Genomic DNA, 18,909 nt, shown 5'->3' with positions numbered 1-18,909 from the left:
AAGCTTGTGCTGCAACGAATGGCAGGCTGCCGCACTGTGGAGCTTCTGACCAGCTCAGCACAAAGGCCGCACACACGCAAACCAAGACACATATGTGCAATCACAAATACAGTTCGAGAAAAACGGCACACGCACACACACGTCTCTTCTTTCACCCAGGTTTTTAAGTGAGCTCCTAACCTGGAACACCTGGGGATGAAACCTTGGGCCTTTGATGCAGAGGGGCTGAGGTCAAGGATTCTCAGCTGTGCACAGGGTGGAGTGCTCTCGCAGGGCCCCGTTAATCCCGAGGAACCATCCCAGGTCACAGGCATCTCTGCTTAATTGCATCACCACCTCCTGGTGCCAAAACACACACAGCCTTGCAGTCATGCCCAGAAATGTATCCCCGACTGCGGCAGCATGCAGCTGGCAGTGACAGAGCCCTGGTCCTCCAAGGATGTTTTTTCACATTGCTGTATATTCTTCAAAACCGTAATTATAAATGGCTTTGTGGTATTCTATCAAGTTGATGCATCAATAATCATGTTAATCCAGTCATCGAATGTTGGCTATCTAGTTACTTGCAAGTTTCTGTTATAAATGACAATTCTAAACATCTTTGTATGTACTGCTTTTCCCATATTTTGGCTTATTTCCCAAGCATACATTCCAAGAAATGGGATTACTGAATCAAAGGATAGGAATATTTTACTGGCTCATGATACACACTGCCAAATTGCTTCCCAAATGGGAATAATCAACATACAATGCCACTAGCAACACTAAGAATGTGCCAGACACAGTACACCCTTGGAATTGGGTACTGGCATTAAAATGTTTCATTCTGTTAATCTAGGAAGGTAAAGAACTATACGTTATTTACATTTAAATTATGCACAAAGCTACATACTTCCCCAGCTATTATTAGTCTGCTCTATGAGTCTCCTTTAGTGAATTCCTTTCCATTCTTGGCTCATCTGCTATTGGAGACTCAGTGTCTTTTTCTCTCTGCTGTCTGTGGACACTACAATGAAGCCATCAACCTTGATGGGAACAGAACTAGTCACATACTTTCCACCCTCCCCACCCCCTGCCCCCCAGCTGGGGTGGGTGGGGGGAAGTCTCAATGGTGGAGCATCTGCCCAGGTATCAAAGGGGTTCAGTGTCTGTGGGGAATTTAAAAATAGTAATAAACCCAACTGAAAGTTGGTCTGCTTTTTATTATCACCACAATGCAAGCAATTCTCAACAATGCCAGGGGTAAAGGACGCCTCCCTGTCATATCCCTACCCTCTTGGTATGGCAGCGATCGGCCTTTTGACAAACTTTCAATGGCGCAACCTGCCTGAGCCGCGAGGACTCCTCCCAAGGCAGAAGGGGCAGCCTCACCACTGTGATTCTGAAGAGCATCTTCTGAACAAGGGAGCTTTGGTGAGATGCCGGTTTCTCTCCTACCAGCTCAAGCAGAACTGAGACCTGTCTGGCGTGTTTACGATGGAGTCACCTACTGCAGCCTTTCCAAGGTGTGTGTGGCTACCCCGGGGATCTTGCTGAAAGGCAGATTCTGACTCAGCAGGTCTGGGGGGCGGGACTGGATTCTGTGTTAAGTTCTATGCAGTAGGACAGTGGTACTGGTCAGGAGCCCACGTGAGGCGGGGCCTGCAGGATGCTGAATGTGGGCTATGTGCGCCATCCTCCCAACCCTGCTCCCCTGCAATCTTCCTTGCACTGACCTGAGGCTGCAGGGCACGCCCTGTGATGAGACAGCCCTGACGTCCCTTCCCTTCCTTTCTGTTTATTCCCAGGGCTTCCCCCTTCCTGAGAGAGGGTTGTTAAGGCTTACATTCAACTGACAACTTTAAGTCACACTGAGCAGCTGCCCCAGAGCCCCTTGCCTGGGACCCTGTCAGCTCTGGGCCGGCCTCTCGGTGGCGGCTCTGAGCCTCTCTGTGTTGAGCGGGAGCTGCAGGGCCCTGTCCTTAGTGACTCTGCCCACCCTGGATGCAGATTGTGTCCCAGAGGCTAAAGTTGAGGTTTCCACAGAGAAGGCATTTAGTGAAACGCAGCTTGTCTATCTCAGGGGTGCACCCGGCTCCATCCTTTCACACACAGGACAATTAACTCAGCCACGTGCAAGGAACACAGTATCATTTCCACCCTGCAGGCTCTCCCAAGTTGTACCTCTAAGCTGAACTTGAGACTAGAGCACCCTCTGCAGGAAGGGGAGGGGCAGTGAGAAAACAGAAAGCTTGACAGCCCACAGAGGTCAAGTTCCAGATGGACCGTGTGGGAGGGGAGAAGGACCGAGAGCTGCCTGGTACCGTGAATCTGGTTTCCCAGCGAGACCTGTGACAGGCTGAAAACCTGGACCTCAGAAGCAGGTGCTGTGTCCCTACATGCCACATCCAATCCCCCACCTCCCCTCAAGAAAGCTGAAGCCGTGCCTAGAACGTCTCTCACCCCTGTGGCTTTGCACGTGCTGTAACTGCGGGACAGTTGACTGCAGCCCGTGCGCCAGGGCTGTCCCACCGCATGCTCTGCAAACAGCTTTATTGCAGCACAGTCACTTCACTCCACACGCACACTGGCTCTGGCCACTTTCAGGCTCCAGAGACTGAGCTTACCTCATATGACCTTATGGCCCACAAAGCCTGAAACACTTTCTCCCTGGCCCTGTGCAACAAAGCTTTGTGACCCCATGGACTGCAGCCTGCCATGCTCCTCTGTCCATGGGATTTTCCAGGCAAGAGTACTAGAGTGGAGTGCCATTGCCTCCTCCTAGAAAAGGCCTGGCTGAACCCAATTCCCTCAGCTCCCTGCCAGGCCTGCTCACTGCTCACTCCTTGCATAGCCTGCTCCTGCAGCCCTTGCACACGCACTCCTGGAACCCCCACCACACTTGGAATCACTGTGTTACACACTCCTTTTCTGCACAGGATGGGCCCTGGTGTCCCAGAGTCGATTACACTCTTGGTTCTGCCACCCTATACAGGGTGCTGGGCATTTACTCCCTCTGCGCCCAGTGTCCCAGCAATGAAAATGAAGATTAGGAAGCCATACACTGTGCCCAAGAGTTGTTAGGGAGCCGATGGACTAAAAGATTACCAAATTCAAAACGTACCTAAAATAACTCAGGTACACACACACACACACACCTGTCCTCTCTCCACGCTGTGACCATTTCTATTCTTCCAACATTTAAAGAACATCCTCACATCCTAGTGAGTATCCTTTAGAGAAGAGGGGAGGAAAACAGGATTTTTTTTTTTCCCTGGGGCTCAATATCCAGAAGGTAATAACATCAGCAAGGCTGCCCGCCTTTGAGCCCAGGCAGCAGGTCAAGGTGGTCACTGGCACAGACTTGGGTTTAGGGAACCAAGGCTCTTGGGTTCGCCCCAGCAGCCAAAACACAGAAGGATGTACAATGAATGCTCTGAAAGACAGTAAATGCCCAGCAAGGCCAGAAAGGAAAGTATCACAGGGTGGAGGATTCTGTCTTAGTGGACAATACTGGAAAACTCTGATTAAACGATACCTGGAGGCACTTGGTGGAGCTGAGTAGTTGCTAAAGCATTTGCCATGAGAGAGCCTCAGTCTGAAACAACACCTTTCCACTTCTTGGCCATGTGACTGTGGGCCAGCTAATTAACCACTCTGAACCCTAGGTTTCTCATGAGTTAAAACCAGCTGTCTTCTCAGGAGGTCATGACTGAATAAGCTCAGGTGTGTATATGCAGAGTTGCTCAGAACCTGGCAAAAAGTAGGACGTCAATAAGTCAGAGCGATTCACACTGAGAGGAAGGCGCCAGGGAAGTGAAAAAGGAAGTGCAGAATTGAAGAGCACTGCTCCTTCACATAAGTAAATGAAATGTGCAGAGACCCAAAGCGGCACCGGGGCAAAACCCTCTCTCTCAGGCCAGACGTGCCTCCTTTTCTGGGTTCAGCACCGAAGGAGGAGCAGCAAATGGAACCACAAACTGCTGCGTGTGTGCGTGCAGCCCACCACTCTCAGATGAGCAGGAATTCTCACACTTTTAAAAAACATATCTTTATTTCACTATTGGCTTTAACATAATTGCTGTAAATGTTGAGCTTATGAGAGGCCCGGCCGCTGAGTCTGCAGCGGCCCAGTGCTGAGATCCCTTCCGCAGCACTCAGCCATCTGGCCTCAGGACACTCTCAAGGGTGACCTCACCTTCTGCAAGGCAGCTCAGTCCTGTATGGTCAGCAATCATTACTGGAAGAGTCTTCCTGACACAGAGTCAAAATCTGCTCCCACTCTTACCCCAGACCATTTAACAACTGGTCAAGCTGCAGTTCCCAAGTCACTTCATTCTCAACCTCTTAACATTTCAGAGAGTGATACATGCATACATGCAATTCTACTGCACACAGAAACCAGAGGTATGGGACCACAGATGTGGAACTGAATACTATTCACAAACACACACACCATGAAACAAACTTCTAGAATATACACTCTTTATCACAACTTCATAGCAAGATATTTTAGAAGATTCCAATTAATGCCATTCAGCACAAAAATCAAAGCACTCATTTTACAAAAGCCTACAAGGAATAAAAGCTATGAATTTTGGAAGAACAAACGATGAGGGGTGAAGCCTCTTAATTGCAAGAAATTACAGTTACAATTCTTACAAACTGTAAGAAACTGTGCTCGGTGTCACACTCATAACACATGCACACTCAGACACACACTTAGTCATGGAGCAAGGCCTTGAGCTGTGCCTCCTACAAGCTACTCAGGACTTGGTAGGTCCTGAGAGGTAGGAAACGGAGGGAGGGGGGCAGAGAAAGAGAAAGAAAAGGAAGGAAGGAAGAAATTCAGCTTCTGCACATCCAGGATTACGGAGCTTCTGGAGGGTCCAGACTGAACCATACCTGACTGATAGTCTTCTCCATCTGCACCAAGCCCAGGTTGGGTAGTGTGCTTTTTATAAAGTCAACTATGGTTTCTAGGTTTTCATGCTGCAGAATCAAGGGCTTATGGCTTCCCAGCAGACTTAGAGCCACTTTAAATATGACCTCTGATCCCTGAAGAAAGATCATATCTGGGGAAACACAGAAAAGCCAGAAGTTAATACGGACTCAGTTGCTGATAAAATGACACACTGTCCCCTTTCACACATGAAAAGCAGGACAGTGGGAAACACAACCCTAAATTAGAAGATCCTGATATTTCAGATAGGGTTGTCAAGATAATACTAAGAAAACAATGTATGCAAACATACTGCTAAAATTTTGTCACAGATTCAGATCTTTTTTTCACTCCAAAAATATACTGAATTCAAACATGCTTCAAAAGTTGAACTGTGAAAAAGAAACTTTTAATTAGTCTGTTTTTCCAGAAATTCTCTGGATTTCAAAGGAGTTATTACTAAAACACATGTTTTCATGGGTAAAACAAAGATTTGTATACTCTACCCTAATTACTGATGCTGCAAGTGAAAAAAATGCCCATTTCCTCTGCTTTGAAATAAGGAGTTTAGTGATGTAAAGATCTTTAAAAACTGTAAAAAGCCTACACCACTGCAAAAGTACATTATTAAAAACAAGTGGAAACAGTGTCAGATTTTATTTTTTTGGGCTCCAAAATCACTGCAGATGGTGACTGCAGCCATGAAATTAAAAGACACTTATTCCTTGGAAGGAAAGTTATCACCAACCTAGATAGCAGATTCAAAAGCAGAGACATTACTTTGCCAACAAAGGTCTGTCTAGTCAAGGCTATGGTTTTTCCAGTAGTTATGTATGGATGTGAGAGTTGGACTGTGAAGAAAGCTGAGTGCCGAAGAATTGATGCTTTTCAACTGTGGTGTTGGAGAAGACTCTCGAGAGTCCCTTGGACTGCAAAGATATCAGTCCTGGGTGTTCTTTGGAAGGAATGATGCTAAAGCTGAAATTCCAGTACTTTGGCCACCTCATGCAAAGAGTTGACTCATTGGAATAGACTCTGATGCTGGGAGAGATGGGGGCAGGAGGAGAAGGGGACGACAGAGGATGAGATGGCTGGATGGCATCACCGACTTCATGGATGTGAGTTTGAGTGAACTCTGGGAGTTGGTAATGGACAGGGAGGCCTGGCGTGCTGCAATTCATGGGGTCGCAAAGAGTCAGACATGACTGAGCAACTGAACTGAGCTGAACTGAAATACTGCTTGTTTAATTTATATGCAGAGTACATCATGAGAAATGCCGGGCTAGATGAAGCACAAGCTGGAATCAAGATTGCTGGGAGAAATATCAATAACCTCAGATATGCAGATGACATCACCCTTATGGCAGAAAGTGAAGAACTGAAGAGCCTCTTGATTAAAGTGAAAGAAGAGGGTGAAAAAGTTGGCTTAAAACTCAACATTCAGAAAACTAAGATCATGGCATCCGGTCCCATCACTTCATGGCAAATAGATGGGGAAACAATGGAAACAGTGAGAGATTTTTATTTTGGGGAGCTCCAAGCTGGTTTTAGTAAAGGCAGAGGAACCAGAGATCAAATTGCCAACATCTGCTGGATCATCGAAAAAGCAAGAGAGTTCCAGAAAAACATCTATTTCTGCTTTATTGACTATGCCAAAGCCTTTGACTGTGTGGATCACAATCAACTGTGGAAAATTCTGAAAGAGATGGGAATACCAGACCACCTGATCTGCCTCTTGAGAAACCTGCATGCAGGTCAAGAAGCAACAATTAGAACTGGACATGAAACAACAGACTTGTTCTAAATAGGAAAAGGAGTATGTCAAGACTGTATATTGTCACCCTGCTTATTTAACTTCTATGCAGAGTACATCATGAGAAACACTGGGCTGGAGGAAGCACAAGCTGGAATCAAGATTGCTGGGAAAAATATCTATAACCTCAGATATGCAGATGACACACCCTTATGGCAGAAAGTAAAGAGGAACTAAAGAGCCTCTTGATGAAAGTGAAAGAGGAGAGTGAAAAAGTTGGCTTAAAGCTCAACATTCAGAAAACGAAGATCATGGCATCTGGTCCCATCACTTCATGGGAAATAGATGGGGTACAGTGGAAACAGTGGCTGACTTTATTTTCGGGGGCTCCAAAATTACTGCAGATGGTGACTGCAGCCATGAATTAAAGATGCTTACTCCTTGGAAGAAAAGTTATGACCAACCTAGACAGTATATTAAAAAGCAGAGACATTACTTTGCCAACAAAGGTCCATCTAGTCAAGGCTATAGTTTTTCCAGTGGTCATGTATGGATGTGAGAGTTGGACTATAAAGAAAGCTGAGGGCTGAAGAATTGATGCTTTTGAACTGTGGTGTTGGAGAAGACTCTTGAGAGTCCCTTGGACTGCAAGGAGATCCAACTAGTTCATCCTAAATTAGATCAGTCCTGGCTGTTCACTGGAAGGACTGATGTTGAAGCTGAAACTCTAATACTTTGGCCACCTGATGTGAAGAGTTGACTCATTGGAAAAGACCTTGATGCTGGGAAAGATTGAGGGCAGGAGGAAAAGGGGACAACAGAGGATGAGATGGTTGGATGGCATCACTGACTCAATGGACAAGGGTTTGGGTGGACTCCAGGAGTTGGTGATGGACAGGGAGGCCTGGTGTGCTGCAGTTCATGGGGTTGCAAAGAGTTGGACACGACTGAGCAACTGAACTGAAAATCACTGCAGATTGTGGTTGCAGCCGCAAAATTAAAAGATGCTTGCTCTTTGGAAGAAAAGCTATGACTAACCTAGACAGCATATTAAAAATCAGAGACATTACTTTATCAACAAAGATCCATCTAGTCAAAGCTATGGTTTTTCCAGTAGTCATGTATGGATGTGAGAGCTGGACCATAAGGAAGGCTGAGCACTGAAGGACTGATGCTTTTGAACTATGGTGTTGGAGAAGACATTTGAGAGTCCCTTGGACTGACTGCAAGGAGATCCAACCAGTCCATCCTAAAGGAAATCAGTCCTGAATAGTCATTGGAAGGACTGATGCTGAAGCTGAAGCTCCATACTTTGGCCACCTGATGTGAAGAACTGACTCCTTGGAAAAGACGCTGATGCTAGGAAAGATTGAAGGCGGGAGGAGAAGGGGACGACACAGGATGAGATGGTTGGATGGCATCACCGATGCAATGGACATGAGTCTGAGTAAGCTCCGGGAGCTGGTGATGGACAGGGAGGCCTGGCGTGCTGCAGTCCATGGGGTTGCAAAGAGTCAGACACAACTGAGCAACTGAACTGAACTGAATGAAATAAAATATTTTTTTCACTCTGAAGAATTCAAAGGACTTTATCAGGGTTATTTTCTAGTTCTTGCCATTTTTTCCCTTAGAATGGCTGGCAAATGCTAACAATTCCCACATCGACTATGCAGAGGGGAGGCAAGCGGCCCCTCAGTTAGCCCACCCTCCCTCTCCCTTTCCCAGAGGTGAAGCCATTCATAAAAGAGACTCCAATGCCCTGGGGCTCAAGTATAGAACTAGTAATTCACTGTTGGGTGACTAAGTTTGGGAAAGTGACCTAACAACTGGAATAATAATGTAAGAAGAAATAGACTTTTAAAAGACAGGGACATAAATCTAATTAGAGGCAAAAAATTTTCTTTTTTTAGGGTGGGGGGAGCTGCAGGTGAATGGAAGAGACAAGGCAGCTATAAATTCCATCAAGTGAAGGAGGACAGAAGCAGGGGAGAGAGTGTGCCCCAGACCTTGAAGAACCCATAGAAACTCCCCAGATAAGGAATCAGGGAGTAATATGCTCAGCAGAAGGCAAAGCAGGTGGAAATGCAGACAGGGGTGAAAGCACACAGGAGCCTGGAAGAGCAGGTAAGGTGGGAGTACCTTATTCTCCCTCCAGAAAGTTCAAAAATTAAGGAGCTTTTAATTAATAGTACAGAAAATGTTACCTATATACCCACTGCCCCAATCCAGCTATTGTCATTTCTGCCCATCTCCCAATCCTTTATACACTTACAGACTGGAATTTAAAAAACAACAACAACACAATAATCTCCTTGGAAAAGTGAGTTGATTTTCTGCATTTGAACATCCCTGCATGAGGAAGTGAGCTGTGAAGGCTTCCAGCAGCGTGGCAGGCGCCCCGCTCACCACCTCATGGCCAACTCTCCTTTTTTGAGCCACCAACAAAACAGGCAAAGGGGTTTAGCTGGCAGGAGAGGGAACCTAAAATTCAGCTGACTCCACCACGTTGCAAACTGCTTGCTGAGAACACTGCAAATAACTACTTTGCTTTGAAGACACTTCAGCAGCCCTGTATCATGTTAACCTGTATGGGCACTCTATTTGAAACTCCCCACAAAAGAGAAGTTCAATTTTCCTGTGGGGGGAAATGATTGACTCCAGGCACATGGCCAATTAGGTGAACTTGCCCTGTATCTCTTTTGCAGCCACCTTCGTCTTCGTCTAGGGCAATCCCTCTCCTGCACTTTCTCTGGGAGGCTGCAGTCCTCCCACGGTGACCCCCCACAGCCTACCAGGATCGGGCAGGAGGGAGATGAACGAGGACAACAGCCTGGCTGCAGAACAACCGCACAGATTCTGTGAACACTCACTTCTTCACCACGGCATCATGTTACCCGGAAGAGCTGTTTTTCCAGGCCATCCAAACAACCTTGTTTTCCAATCTCTTTTAGTCCTGAAGCCTCTCGGAATCCTTCCCTACATTACAGGCGGCTTTTGTGTTTTTGCCAAACTTTCAGTTTTTATATTCCACCTCCTCTCTCATCTAACTTGGCAGAATGCCCTACAGAAAACTTCTGGAGCCTAATAATAGCACAGCTGCCACCTCCAGCAGGAGCAAGAATGGTCCTATTTTTCAGACTTTTCCCCCCAAGGTAGATGTTAGAAGATGAAAAGAACAAGCATCTCTCCCAGGAGGGCCCCTCTGCACCCAAAGAGGAAAAATACAGGAGGGGGCGATTTCACATTATGTGACATCCAGACAGAAGGACTGACGCCCAGGCTCATCACAGCTCGACGTGAAGGTCGAGCACAGGCATCACTGGCAGCTGTCCCTCCAAGTGGTGTATACTTAATTAGAGATACAAAGTAAACTGGAAGTGCTGGCTACTCAGTCGTGTTCAACTCTTTGCAACCCCATGGACTGTAGCCACCAGGCTCCTCTGTCCATGGGATTCTCCAGGCAAGAATACTGGAGTGGGTTGCCATGCCCTTCTCCAGGGGATCTTCCCAACTCAGGGACTGAACCCAGGTTTCCCCCACTGCCCCACTGCAGGCAGATTCTTTACCAGCCTGAGTCACAACTATTAACCTATATATGGGCTATGTTGACTGCAAACTGAGATAGATTCCTTTACTTACATATAAAATGCTGCTGCTAAATAGCTTCAGTCATGTCTGACTCTGTGCGACCCCAAAGATGGCAGCCCACCAGGCTCCTCTCCGTCCCTGGGATTCTCCAGGCAAAAACACTGGAGTGGGTTGCCATTTCCTCCTCCAATGCATGAAAGTGAAAAGTGAAAGTGAAGTCGCTCAGTCATGTCTGACTCTTCGAGACCCCATGGACTGCGGCCCACCAGGCTCCTCTGTCCATGGGATTTTCCAGGCAAGAGTACTGGAGTGGGCTGCCATTGCCTTCGCCGATATAAAATGCTGAGTAGTTAACAAAAGTTCACATGTTTTTAGGTTTATCCAGGCCTAAATGCCTATAATGAAATGGGCCTCAGACCAAAAAAGCCTACTGTGTTTGAATGGTAGGCTTTGGGATTTAAAATGAAGCTATCTGCTATCATGGAGCTAAGTCACCCATGCTAAATACAGAAACGGTTTTTTAAAAACCTGTCTTTTCTAGGAAACCTACTAATACAATGGTTCATTTTTAAGTATTAATAGAGGAAATAGTGACATCACAAGACAACGCTGCCCTGAGTCCCCACGTCCTGCCTATAATCTCAGGAGCTCTGAGCCCTTTAGCCAGCGGGACATGGGGTTGGCGGGATCCACGAATCACAGACACTGGCATTGTCATGCATAATGTATGAGAAACCCCGAGACCCACCTCTGCCTGCACAGTACGGAGAAGACGACCCTGCTTTTGTGGCTTTAGCTTTATTTAGGAAGTCATTAGGATGAGCTTATGCTCTAGAGCCCAGGAATTGCAGCTACTAAAGCCCGCACACCCTAGAGCCTGTGCTCCACAAGAAAAACCACAAGGAGAAGCCTGTGTACCACAGCTAGAGAGTAGACCCTACTCATCCCAACCAGAGAAAAGCCTGCACAGCAACGGAGACCCAGCACAACCAATAAATATATACATAAAGTTAAAAAAAAAAAAGCACAGGTGTTTAAGTTATCAAGTGACTCAACAGAAATGGTACTAAAAACCACTCGGTATGTGATGATGATCAGTTCTTTAATAACCACTTTCTCCACAATAAACAAATAAAAAGAACTGTCAGAGTCACCACTTCATCCTGAAGCAGGGAAGCACACTGGACTGGAGCTGACTGTTCACAGCACCTCACTCAGCTGCTATCCCTGCCACGTCAAGGCAGACTTTCACATCTTTAAGTTTTAATTTCTTTAAATCGAAGCATAATTGACAAGGCAGTTTTGAGACTTTACATGTGAACACTTATTTAACTTTGACAGAGGCAATCTTCTTGAAAAGTAAATTGAGAAAAGGGGAGATGGTTTGAAATGTGACCCACCTATGGTCACAAGGACAGACAAACGGGAAGCTGAGGTGGGGGCGTGTGAGACCAGACCGTGAGTCAGTGATACGGAGGAGCTTTCTAGAGCTGGGCAGCAGAGGAAGCAAAGTAGAGCCAAGGACAGAAGAGGAGAGAGGAGGCGGAGGAAGAGGAGATGCAGAGGAAACCCAGAAAGAAGGGTGGCCCAGAAGTCCCCGGCTGGGAAGTCTTGAGGCGCTGTCACTGAGCAAGCCCTGGGCCAGAGAGGTGGAGGAAGACAACTCAGGAGAAATGTCTCTGGACCATGCGCCTGGCTCCCTGGTCTAGCCTTCAGGACATTTGCTCCAATGAGAGTCTGGCAGGAGGAAATCGGACCTTATTCCCACAAGAAGGCATCGAGGGGCGGCCCTGATCATCAGAAATCAAGCAGGTCCTGAAACTCAAGAGAACTCAACCTCCTCACTAAATGAAAATGACAACATCCTGTTCCTGCAGATACAGGTCTGAAAATAAGAACCATCACCATGGAGAAACCACACCCGGTTCCCATCGAACCTGAGAACCCAGGTTCTACAAGCAGCCTCACACACACTCACCAAAGACTCTGGCGACGAAGCCCAGGGGGAACTGTGAGGCAAACACGGTGAGGAACCAGGGCGCGGCGTAGAGGCTGGGGCCGATCTCGTGCTCCTCCAGGTGGTTGTAGAGGTCCCTGTGGTAGTCGTGGAGCAGCCTCGAGAGCTGGTACATCTGGATCTGCAGGAACACACACAGGGTCTCAGGGAGGCAGCAGCCTCCACCCCCACTCAGAGGGGAAAGAGAAGGACCACGAGGCTGCACGTGGCTCCCTAGACCCTGGCCTCAGTTCTCTCGTGTCCAGCCAGTGCTTGCCAGGGCTGCTGCCACAAGGCTGGGGCTGGCCGGCACTCAGGGCAGGGCTCCTCAGCTAAGAGACATTCCACATCTGTCTCAGGAAAATGATCTGTAAGTTCTCTTACAAATACACATTATTAGCGAAACTCAAAGCTAGGGGAGTTGGAGATAAAAAGCCAGCCTCTCGCAGAGAGTAAAGCGGGAGGGAAGCATTCTGTAGCAGGATGCTACTGAACCTGTTCCCTTAGTAAGTTCCGGCTGAATCCCCTCCAACCCCTCAAGAGGCAGGACAAGTGTGACTTCTTCAGGTTTATAACACAGGCAAGTTAAAGTAAGATGACAAGGGTTGATCTCAAGATGGAGAAAATAACTTTTCCAACTGGGCTAGACCCAGGGTGGCAGGAGCTCAGGCATGGGGGTAGGGGGTCCCTGGCAGAGGAACCAGCAAATACACTGGGAGGTGGGAATCAGACTACCTGAAGGTGGATTCAAAGAGAAAAGGTAAAAGCCTGGAGTCAGACAGGCCTGGGTTTACATCCCAGCTCTGCCACCTGCTACTGTGTGACCGGCTCAGATTATTTACTATGTAACTTGTCTGAGCCTCAGCTTTCCTGTCTATAAACTGGGGTCAGCGCTGCCTTCCTGAGGGTGGAGGAGGTGAATGCGCGTGAACCACCTGGTGCAAAGCTAGCACAGAGTAAGTTCTCAGCAGTGACAGACGCTACAGTGGTAACTGATGGTGGGAAATTTCCTTAGATACACTCGGAAAGGGATCATAAACATGTTTATTTTAGCATTTAACTTTATCATAGGCAGAAGGAAGGCTTTCTACCTGTAAAATAATCATGTCCGGCCGATATTGTTTCCGCAGTCCCATGTCAAACATCAGAAACTTGAGCATGTTAAACGCCTCTTCTTCACCCATATGAAGCAGCAGGATGCCTGCTACAAAGCTGAGACCTTGGCAATAGCCCACTTCTTGGTCTAGAAGCGAGTAGGCCTTCAGGATGTTGTAAAGTGACAGCTGCCCTGCTCCTAGCTGAGCAGAGTAGTACGGATGTGTTGGAAAGGTTCGCCCTGTAAAAACAAAACACGTTAGCTGTAATTTTTAAAAAGGAAAGTCTATTGAACCAGAAATCCAATGTGCTTCAAGTTAAAGCAACAGATCTTTACAAGTGGGATCATGTCATATATTAGCTCTGTAAACAAAGTCAGCTGGTTGTGCTTGGAACAACTTTTTGTTCTTTGCAATTAAAAAAACAGCAATTAATCATGCTTTCAGGTGAAAGAAATGAGAACCACCTTCAGGCCGGCAGATATTTGGGTTTCAATCTATAAAAGAAAGAAAACTGTGCATCCTCTCAACAGGCATCTGCTCTCCAGAGACCTGTGGTTCTCAGCTGCACCCCATGCCAGCACCATCGCCCTGCCCCACCACGCCCGGATCTGCTCTCCCCAGATTACTTGCTTCCCTGCAAGTGCTTCACACAACTCACACATTTCTACACAGTAAGTCTCCTACATACAAATGAGTTCCATTTGGAGACAGCATACATAAGTTCAATTTGTTTGTAAGTCCAACAAAGTTAGTCTAGGTCCCCAACTAACACTATCGGCTGTACAGTGCCGTACTATAATAGGTGTATAAATTTTCACAGAAATAATGAACAAAAAAACAAACATTTTAAATCTGACAGTGCAGTACCTTGAAAAGTACAGTGTAAGAGCTGGCATACAAGGGCTGGCATTGAGTGAACAGGCAGGAGGAGTTACTGACTGGAGGAGGGAGAGGAGGTGGGAGATGGCAGAGCTAAAGGACCGTCAGTAACAGGAGATGCAGGGCAAGCTGCAGCTTCACTCACGGCTGACACTGATGGTTCAGGTTCTGGTTCCTCGGTTGAGCCAGATCCACATCCAAATCTTTCAAAGTTCATAACTTGAAGCTTCGTATATGGGTGACTTACTGTACTTTTAAACCATAGGCAGTACTCTGATACACACTGGGGAGCAGCAGGCATTTTCTTTTATACGAAACAGTCGCCTCTCAAAAAGAGGTTAAAATACAATGCTCTCAACATCCTGATTTTCACAAAAAAGCTGGTACTCAGACAAAATGGAAAGATTTCTTTTGTTCAGGAGGCCTGTGAGGTTGATGCCTGTCAAATCCCACCTCCCCGTCCCATTCTGGAATGTGACTGATGGGGAAGTGTATTTCCAGGGAGCAGAAAAGGGCCTGAAGAAAGAGATGCTCAGTTGAGGCCACGCATGGACCCAGGTGAGAATTAATGGCCTCATCAAAGGCAGAAGTGCACCAAAGCCACGAGGAAAACGTTCACCTTGATTATTCGGTCTCCGCAAAGGGAGGAAGATACATTCCAGTGTTCTTCCCCAGCCCTGTGAGAAAGCATTTCATCAACCCAGATTGGTTTGCTGCTGCTGCTAAGTCGCTTCAGTCGTGTTCGACTTTGTGCGACCCCACAGACAGCAGCCTACCAGGCTCCCGTCCCTGGGATTCTCCAGGCAAGAACACTGGAGTGGGTTGCCATTTCCTTCTCCAATGCATGAAAGTGAAAAGTGAAAGGGAAGTCGCTCAGTCGTGTCTGACTCAGATTGGGTTACCTGAACTTAATTTAAGTGAAAGTGTTAGTTGCTCAGTTGTGTCCGACTCTGCAACCCCATGGACTGTAGCCCATCACGCTCCATGGGATTTCCCAGGGAAGAATATGATTTATGAGGACAGCAACAGCCTTTTCTGATTTCCTGTCCTGTGTTCATCTCTTTCCTGCTGCTCTACCTCTCCCCGCAGCAAACCTTCCCCAAACACGCCCTGCACACATTACCCCACTGCGGGAAAGCCATCAGCGGGCCCCTGTGGGGCTCCACGCGCTCCCATCCTCGCCTACCCTCCTGGCCTCACGCTCTGCTGCAGGGTTAACCTGGGAACAGCTCTTCCCACCCAGTTCCAAGGAGTGGGAGCACAGTGCCTCTCTGCCCTGTCCTGCCCGCACCCATCCCCAGCTCTCTTTGGGTCTCCAACAGGAAAGGGTGGCAGAACACACAGGAGTGGTGTGATGCGGAGGACCACCAGGAAAGATTTAATTATTTTTAAATTTGACCTGTCAGTGTTATCATTTTTGCTCATCAGTCACCTTCTCATATTAGAGAAGGGGCCCCCCCACCTCCTGATCTTTAGTTATTAGCCCAACCAGCCACATCTTCCCTGTCGCAGAGTCTTAGGGACCGGCCCTGATGTTTGTGATGAAGGAAAGCTGTCTGCACCAGCCTGAACAGGGCTCCTGTATGTTCCATGGGATTCTCAACTGTCATTCCCTGAGACAGCAAGACAGGCCCCGAGCCCCTCCCAGGCTCAGGGAGAGTCAGGCCTCCAGTTTCTGACTGAGAGGAGCGGCTGTCCAGCTGGCATGAATGCAGCTCCTGCTTTACACTAACCTGTATTTGGGAAGACAATGCCTTCCTGTATTTACCTAACACGGTAAATATTGATAGACATGATCCATGTCAAAAAGGCCCTTTGGGCTTCTCAGTCGTGTTTAAGAGTGAAGGAATCCTGAGATCCACAGCTTGGGAACAACTGCTCTAGATAAATACCATGGCTCACACACTCCTGGCCACACTCTAGGCAAAGGGAGGGGGCAGGCCTCACGGGTGGAAAAATGGACCAGGTTACATGTTTGTGGATAATCACAGCTACGTAATCCAGCACTGAGGTCTGCAGCCTTCAGCCCTAATTGAGAAGGTCCTCTGCTAACACTGGGAAGGAAAAACACTCATCTTCTGAAGACCGTCCATGTGTAGCTGATCTGCAGCAGGCGAGTCCTGGGCAGTGCGCACACAAAACATGTTCAGTCCTCCACATCCCGCTTGCTCACTCAGAGGACACCCACAAGGCTGCTCAGGCTGCACTGGGGTGCAAGACAAGTTTCTTTCCTTTGTATTTTTTTTCACAAAGAGCCTGGAGATTTCTGCCTCTCTAGGGAGGGGTACTGACAGACTAGCAATCTTACTGTGGAGCTCGGTTTCCTCATGTGCAGAAGGAAGAGTAACCTTATAACCACGTGAGCACCAAGGCTCCCTCCTGGCTGAGAATGGTGATGCTGAGATCCTCTCACAGTGCGTGAGTTATGACTGGAGGGAAAACGCCCTTTGAATGATGCCTCACAATTAAAAAAAAAAAACTCACTCATCAGTTGTTCAGTGTCTGCTTCCCCATTAGAACTCATTAGGGCTCCTAGAGTGAGGGGATGCACCATATAAGCCTGAGACACATCTGTGGCTCACCACCAAACGGCATGGATGGGCAGGGGATTAAGAAGGCAGAGCTCTCCTGTACGCAGACTACTTTTAGAAACAGTTGTCTGAGTCCAGTGACTGAGCTGGACGCAGACTACTTTTAGAAACAGTTGTCTGAGTCCAGTGACTGAGCTGGAACTGGCTCCCACAGGCCTGTGCGTATCTCTGCTCAACTCCATGATCAATGATAGCAAACTGGTAGCTCAGATTAGCCAAAGTGAATGTTTACACCAAGGAAATCTATAAATGTTGACATCAGGGCTTCTTTTGAGGGGTCTGGGGGAGCTGGTTGTTGCCAGCACACCCCTGACTGGCTGGAAGGGTGTAGGGAGATGTCAGACCACTGAGAGCAAGTGAAGTCACCCCATTTTATTCCTTTACCATCCACATTTAGTTACATCATTTTGAACTTAAACAGGATATTTAGAATGGTCAAATAAATATGAAATCATGATATGCTCTGGCTATCAGAGGCTGTGGCAGACCATTTGGAATAACGCATGTAGCTTTGTGTGTATGTGTATAGCTCTTGTTGCAAGAATTTATTAAGACTTGAGTTGTTAACTGACCTCCCTAGGGCAAAGTCCCCAAGTGGACAGGAAGGTGTGTTATGTAAAAAGATTGCTGCAGGACAAATCCTAGGTACTTTCCTGTCCTTTGCCATTAATGTTTTTTAGTTTTTCTCATGGGACTTAAACCCAAAGATGAAGCAGAAAGTTGTGCTCACCACCAGCATCCCTGTGCTGGTCATGAACAGCCCCGTGTACTTCTCAAAGCACACTGCATGGGGCTCCTGGCAGCAAGGCCAGGCAGGGGAGGAGGGAAGCCCTTCCCTGTCCTTCTATGGTAGGGCATCTTCAATACTCTCAGCTGATCCTTCATCTCAGAGGTTTGTCTCCTCACCTTGAAGGGTTCTAAAAACAAGGAGAAAATTCTCTCGTGTAACACCTGGATTATAGCTCCTCTTCTTCTAGATACCAGGCAGGTTTTATCTCTTAAATGTTTTAAATGGAAGCACAAATCAATGACAGCTGCCATGCTGGCTTCTTGACTCGAATAGATCTTTGAATATGTGCTTTGCCTCTCACTGAAGCACAGACATGCCCAAACCTGCTTAGGGAGCACTGTTAAGACAGTCTCTGCAAGTCCATCAAAAAATGCTATCTGTGGTCATGGAAAGACTCATCAGACCTCTGCAGGGTATGTAAAGCAAGCCACCACTTTACTGACATCCTGAAAAACAGAGACTAAAACAACAAGTGATCAATGTGGGGGTGATCAGGAGCAGTTTCTAATCGGGAAACTGCTCTAATCGGGAGCACTGCCCTCTGACTCAGTGGTATCCCTCCATTTCTGGACCTGGTCCAGTGTTGCTCTGGCCAAGCCTCCGATTGTGGGGAAGGCTGGACAGCCTCCCGGGGGAAGCACTGACGGCGGCATGCCTGGGACAGGAGCAGCTGACAGGGCAGAAGATGACGTGGAGCCTGAGGGGGGTCTCCAGCTTGCTACTCTGTGTCCCCCACGGCCACATGTGGCCACAACTAGACGGGAGGCACAGCCAGAGGGCAGGATGCCGGCAGCAGAGGTTGTCCATCCAGGATGGAGAGCCAGGGAAGAGGAAGGTTGCGGTTACCTAAGGGCAGCACAAATACATCAGCTGGAGCCGGGCCTAGAGGGCAGGGCAGCCCCTGGACTAAGGCCCAGCGTGGCTTGCTCAGTGTCACATGCTGCCGTTTTCTCCTGGCTGGTGGGGCCAACTGTAACGATGTTCCTCCACCTAACCAGAGGAGGGGATGGCTGTGCTGGTCCACAGCAGGCAGAGCCAAGACAGAGAGGAGCCATACGGTGTCTGGAGGGGACATGATACAGAGACTAAGAAGACCAAGGTTCTAGCACTTTCTGCCAGTAAGTAGCAGCCTGTAACTTGGGCAAAGCACATCACCTCTGAAGTGGAAATTGTGTACACCTTCATACAGGGTTGTATAAAGCTGAAATTCAACAAAGCTAGTGAATATGGCTCACAAACTGCAAAACACTGCCCAACCATTCAATTGTTGTTCAGTTGCTCAGTCGTGTCCATC

General features: G+C 47.6%; 1 protein-coding gene across 5 annotated transcripts in view; it reads right to left on the bottom strand.

Moving 5' to 3' along the window:
- Window positions 1-18,909, bottom strand: part of TBC1D1 (TBC1 domain family member 1) — a 217,306-nt gene that overhangs the window by 6,992 nt on the left and 191,405 nt on the right. For 4 of the 5 annotated variants that reach the window (XM_068975380.1, XM_068975381.1, XM_068975383.1 and 1 more), the window contains 3 exons: window positions 13,350-13,594; window positions 12,241-12,400; window positions 4,885-5,054 (listed from right to left, as the gene is read on the bottom strand). In XM_068975380.1, coding sequence (XP_068831481.1) covers window positions 4,885-5,054; window positions 12,241-12,400; window positions 13,350-13,594 — 575 coding nt within the window. The remainder of the gene's footprint in view (window positions 1-4,884; window positions 5,055-12,240; window positions 12,401-13,349; window positions 13,595-18,909) is intronic. The other variant, XM_068975382.1, reaches the window with a different exon arrangement.

The sequence above is a fragment of the Capricornis sumatraensis genome, chromosome 7, assembly GCF_032405125.1.
Source record: "Capricornis sumatraensis isolate serow.1 chromosome 7, serow.2, whole genome shotgun sequence".
Classification (NCBI taxonomy): domain Eukaryota; kingdom Metazoa; phylum Chordata; class Mammalia; order Artiodactyla; family Bovidae; genus Capricornis; species Capricornis sumatraensis.
The sequence above is the reverse complement of the archived record's forward strand: the minus strand, read 5'-3'. Positions and strand labels throughout refer to the sequence as shown.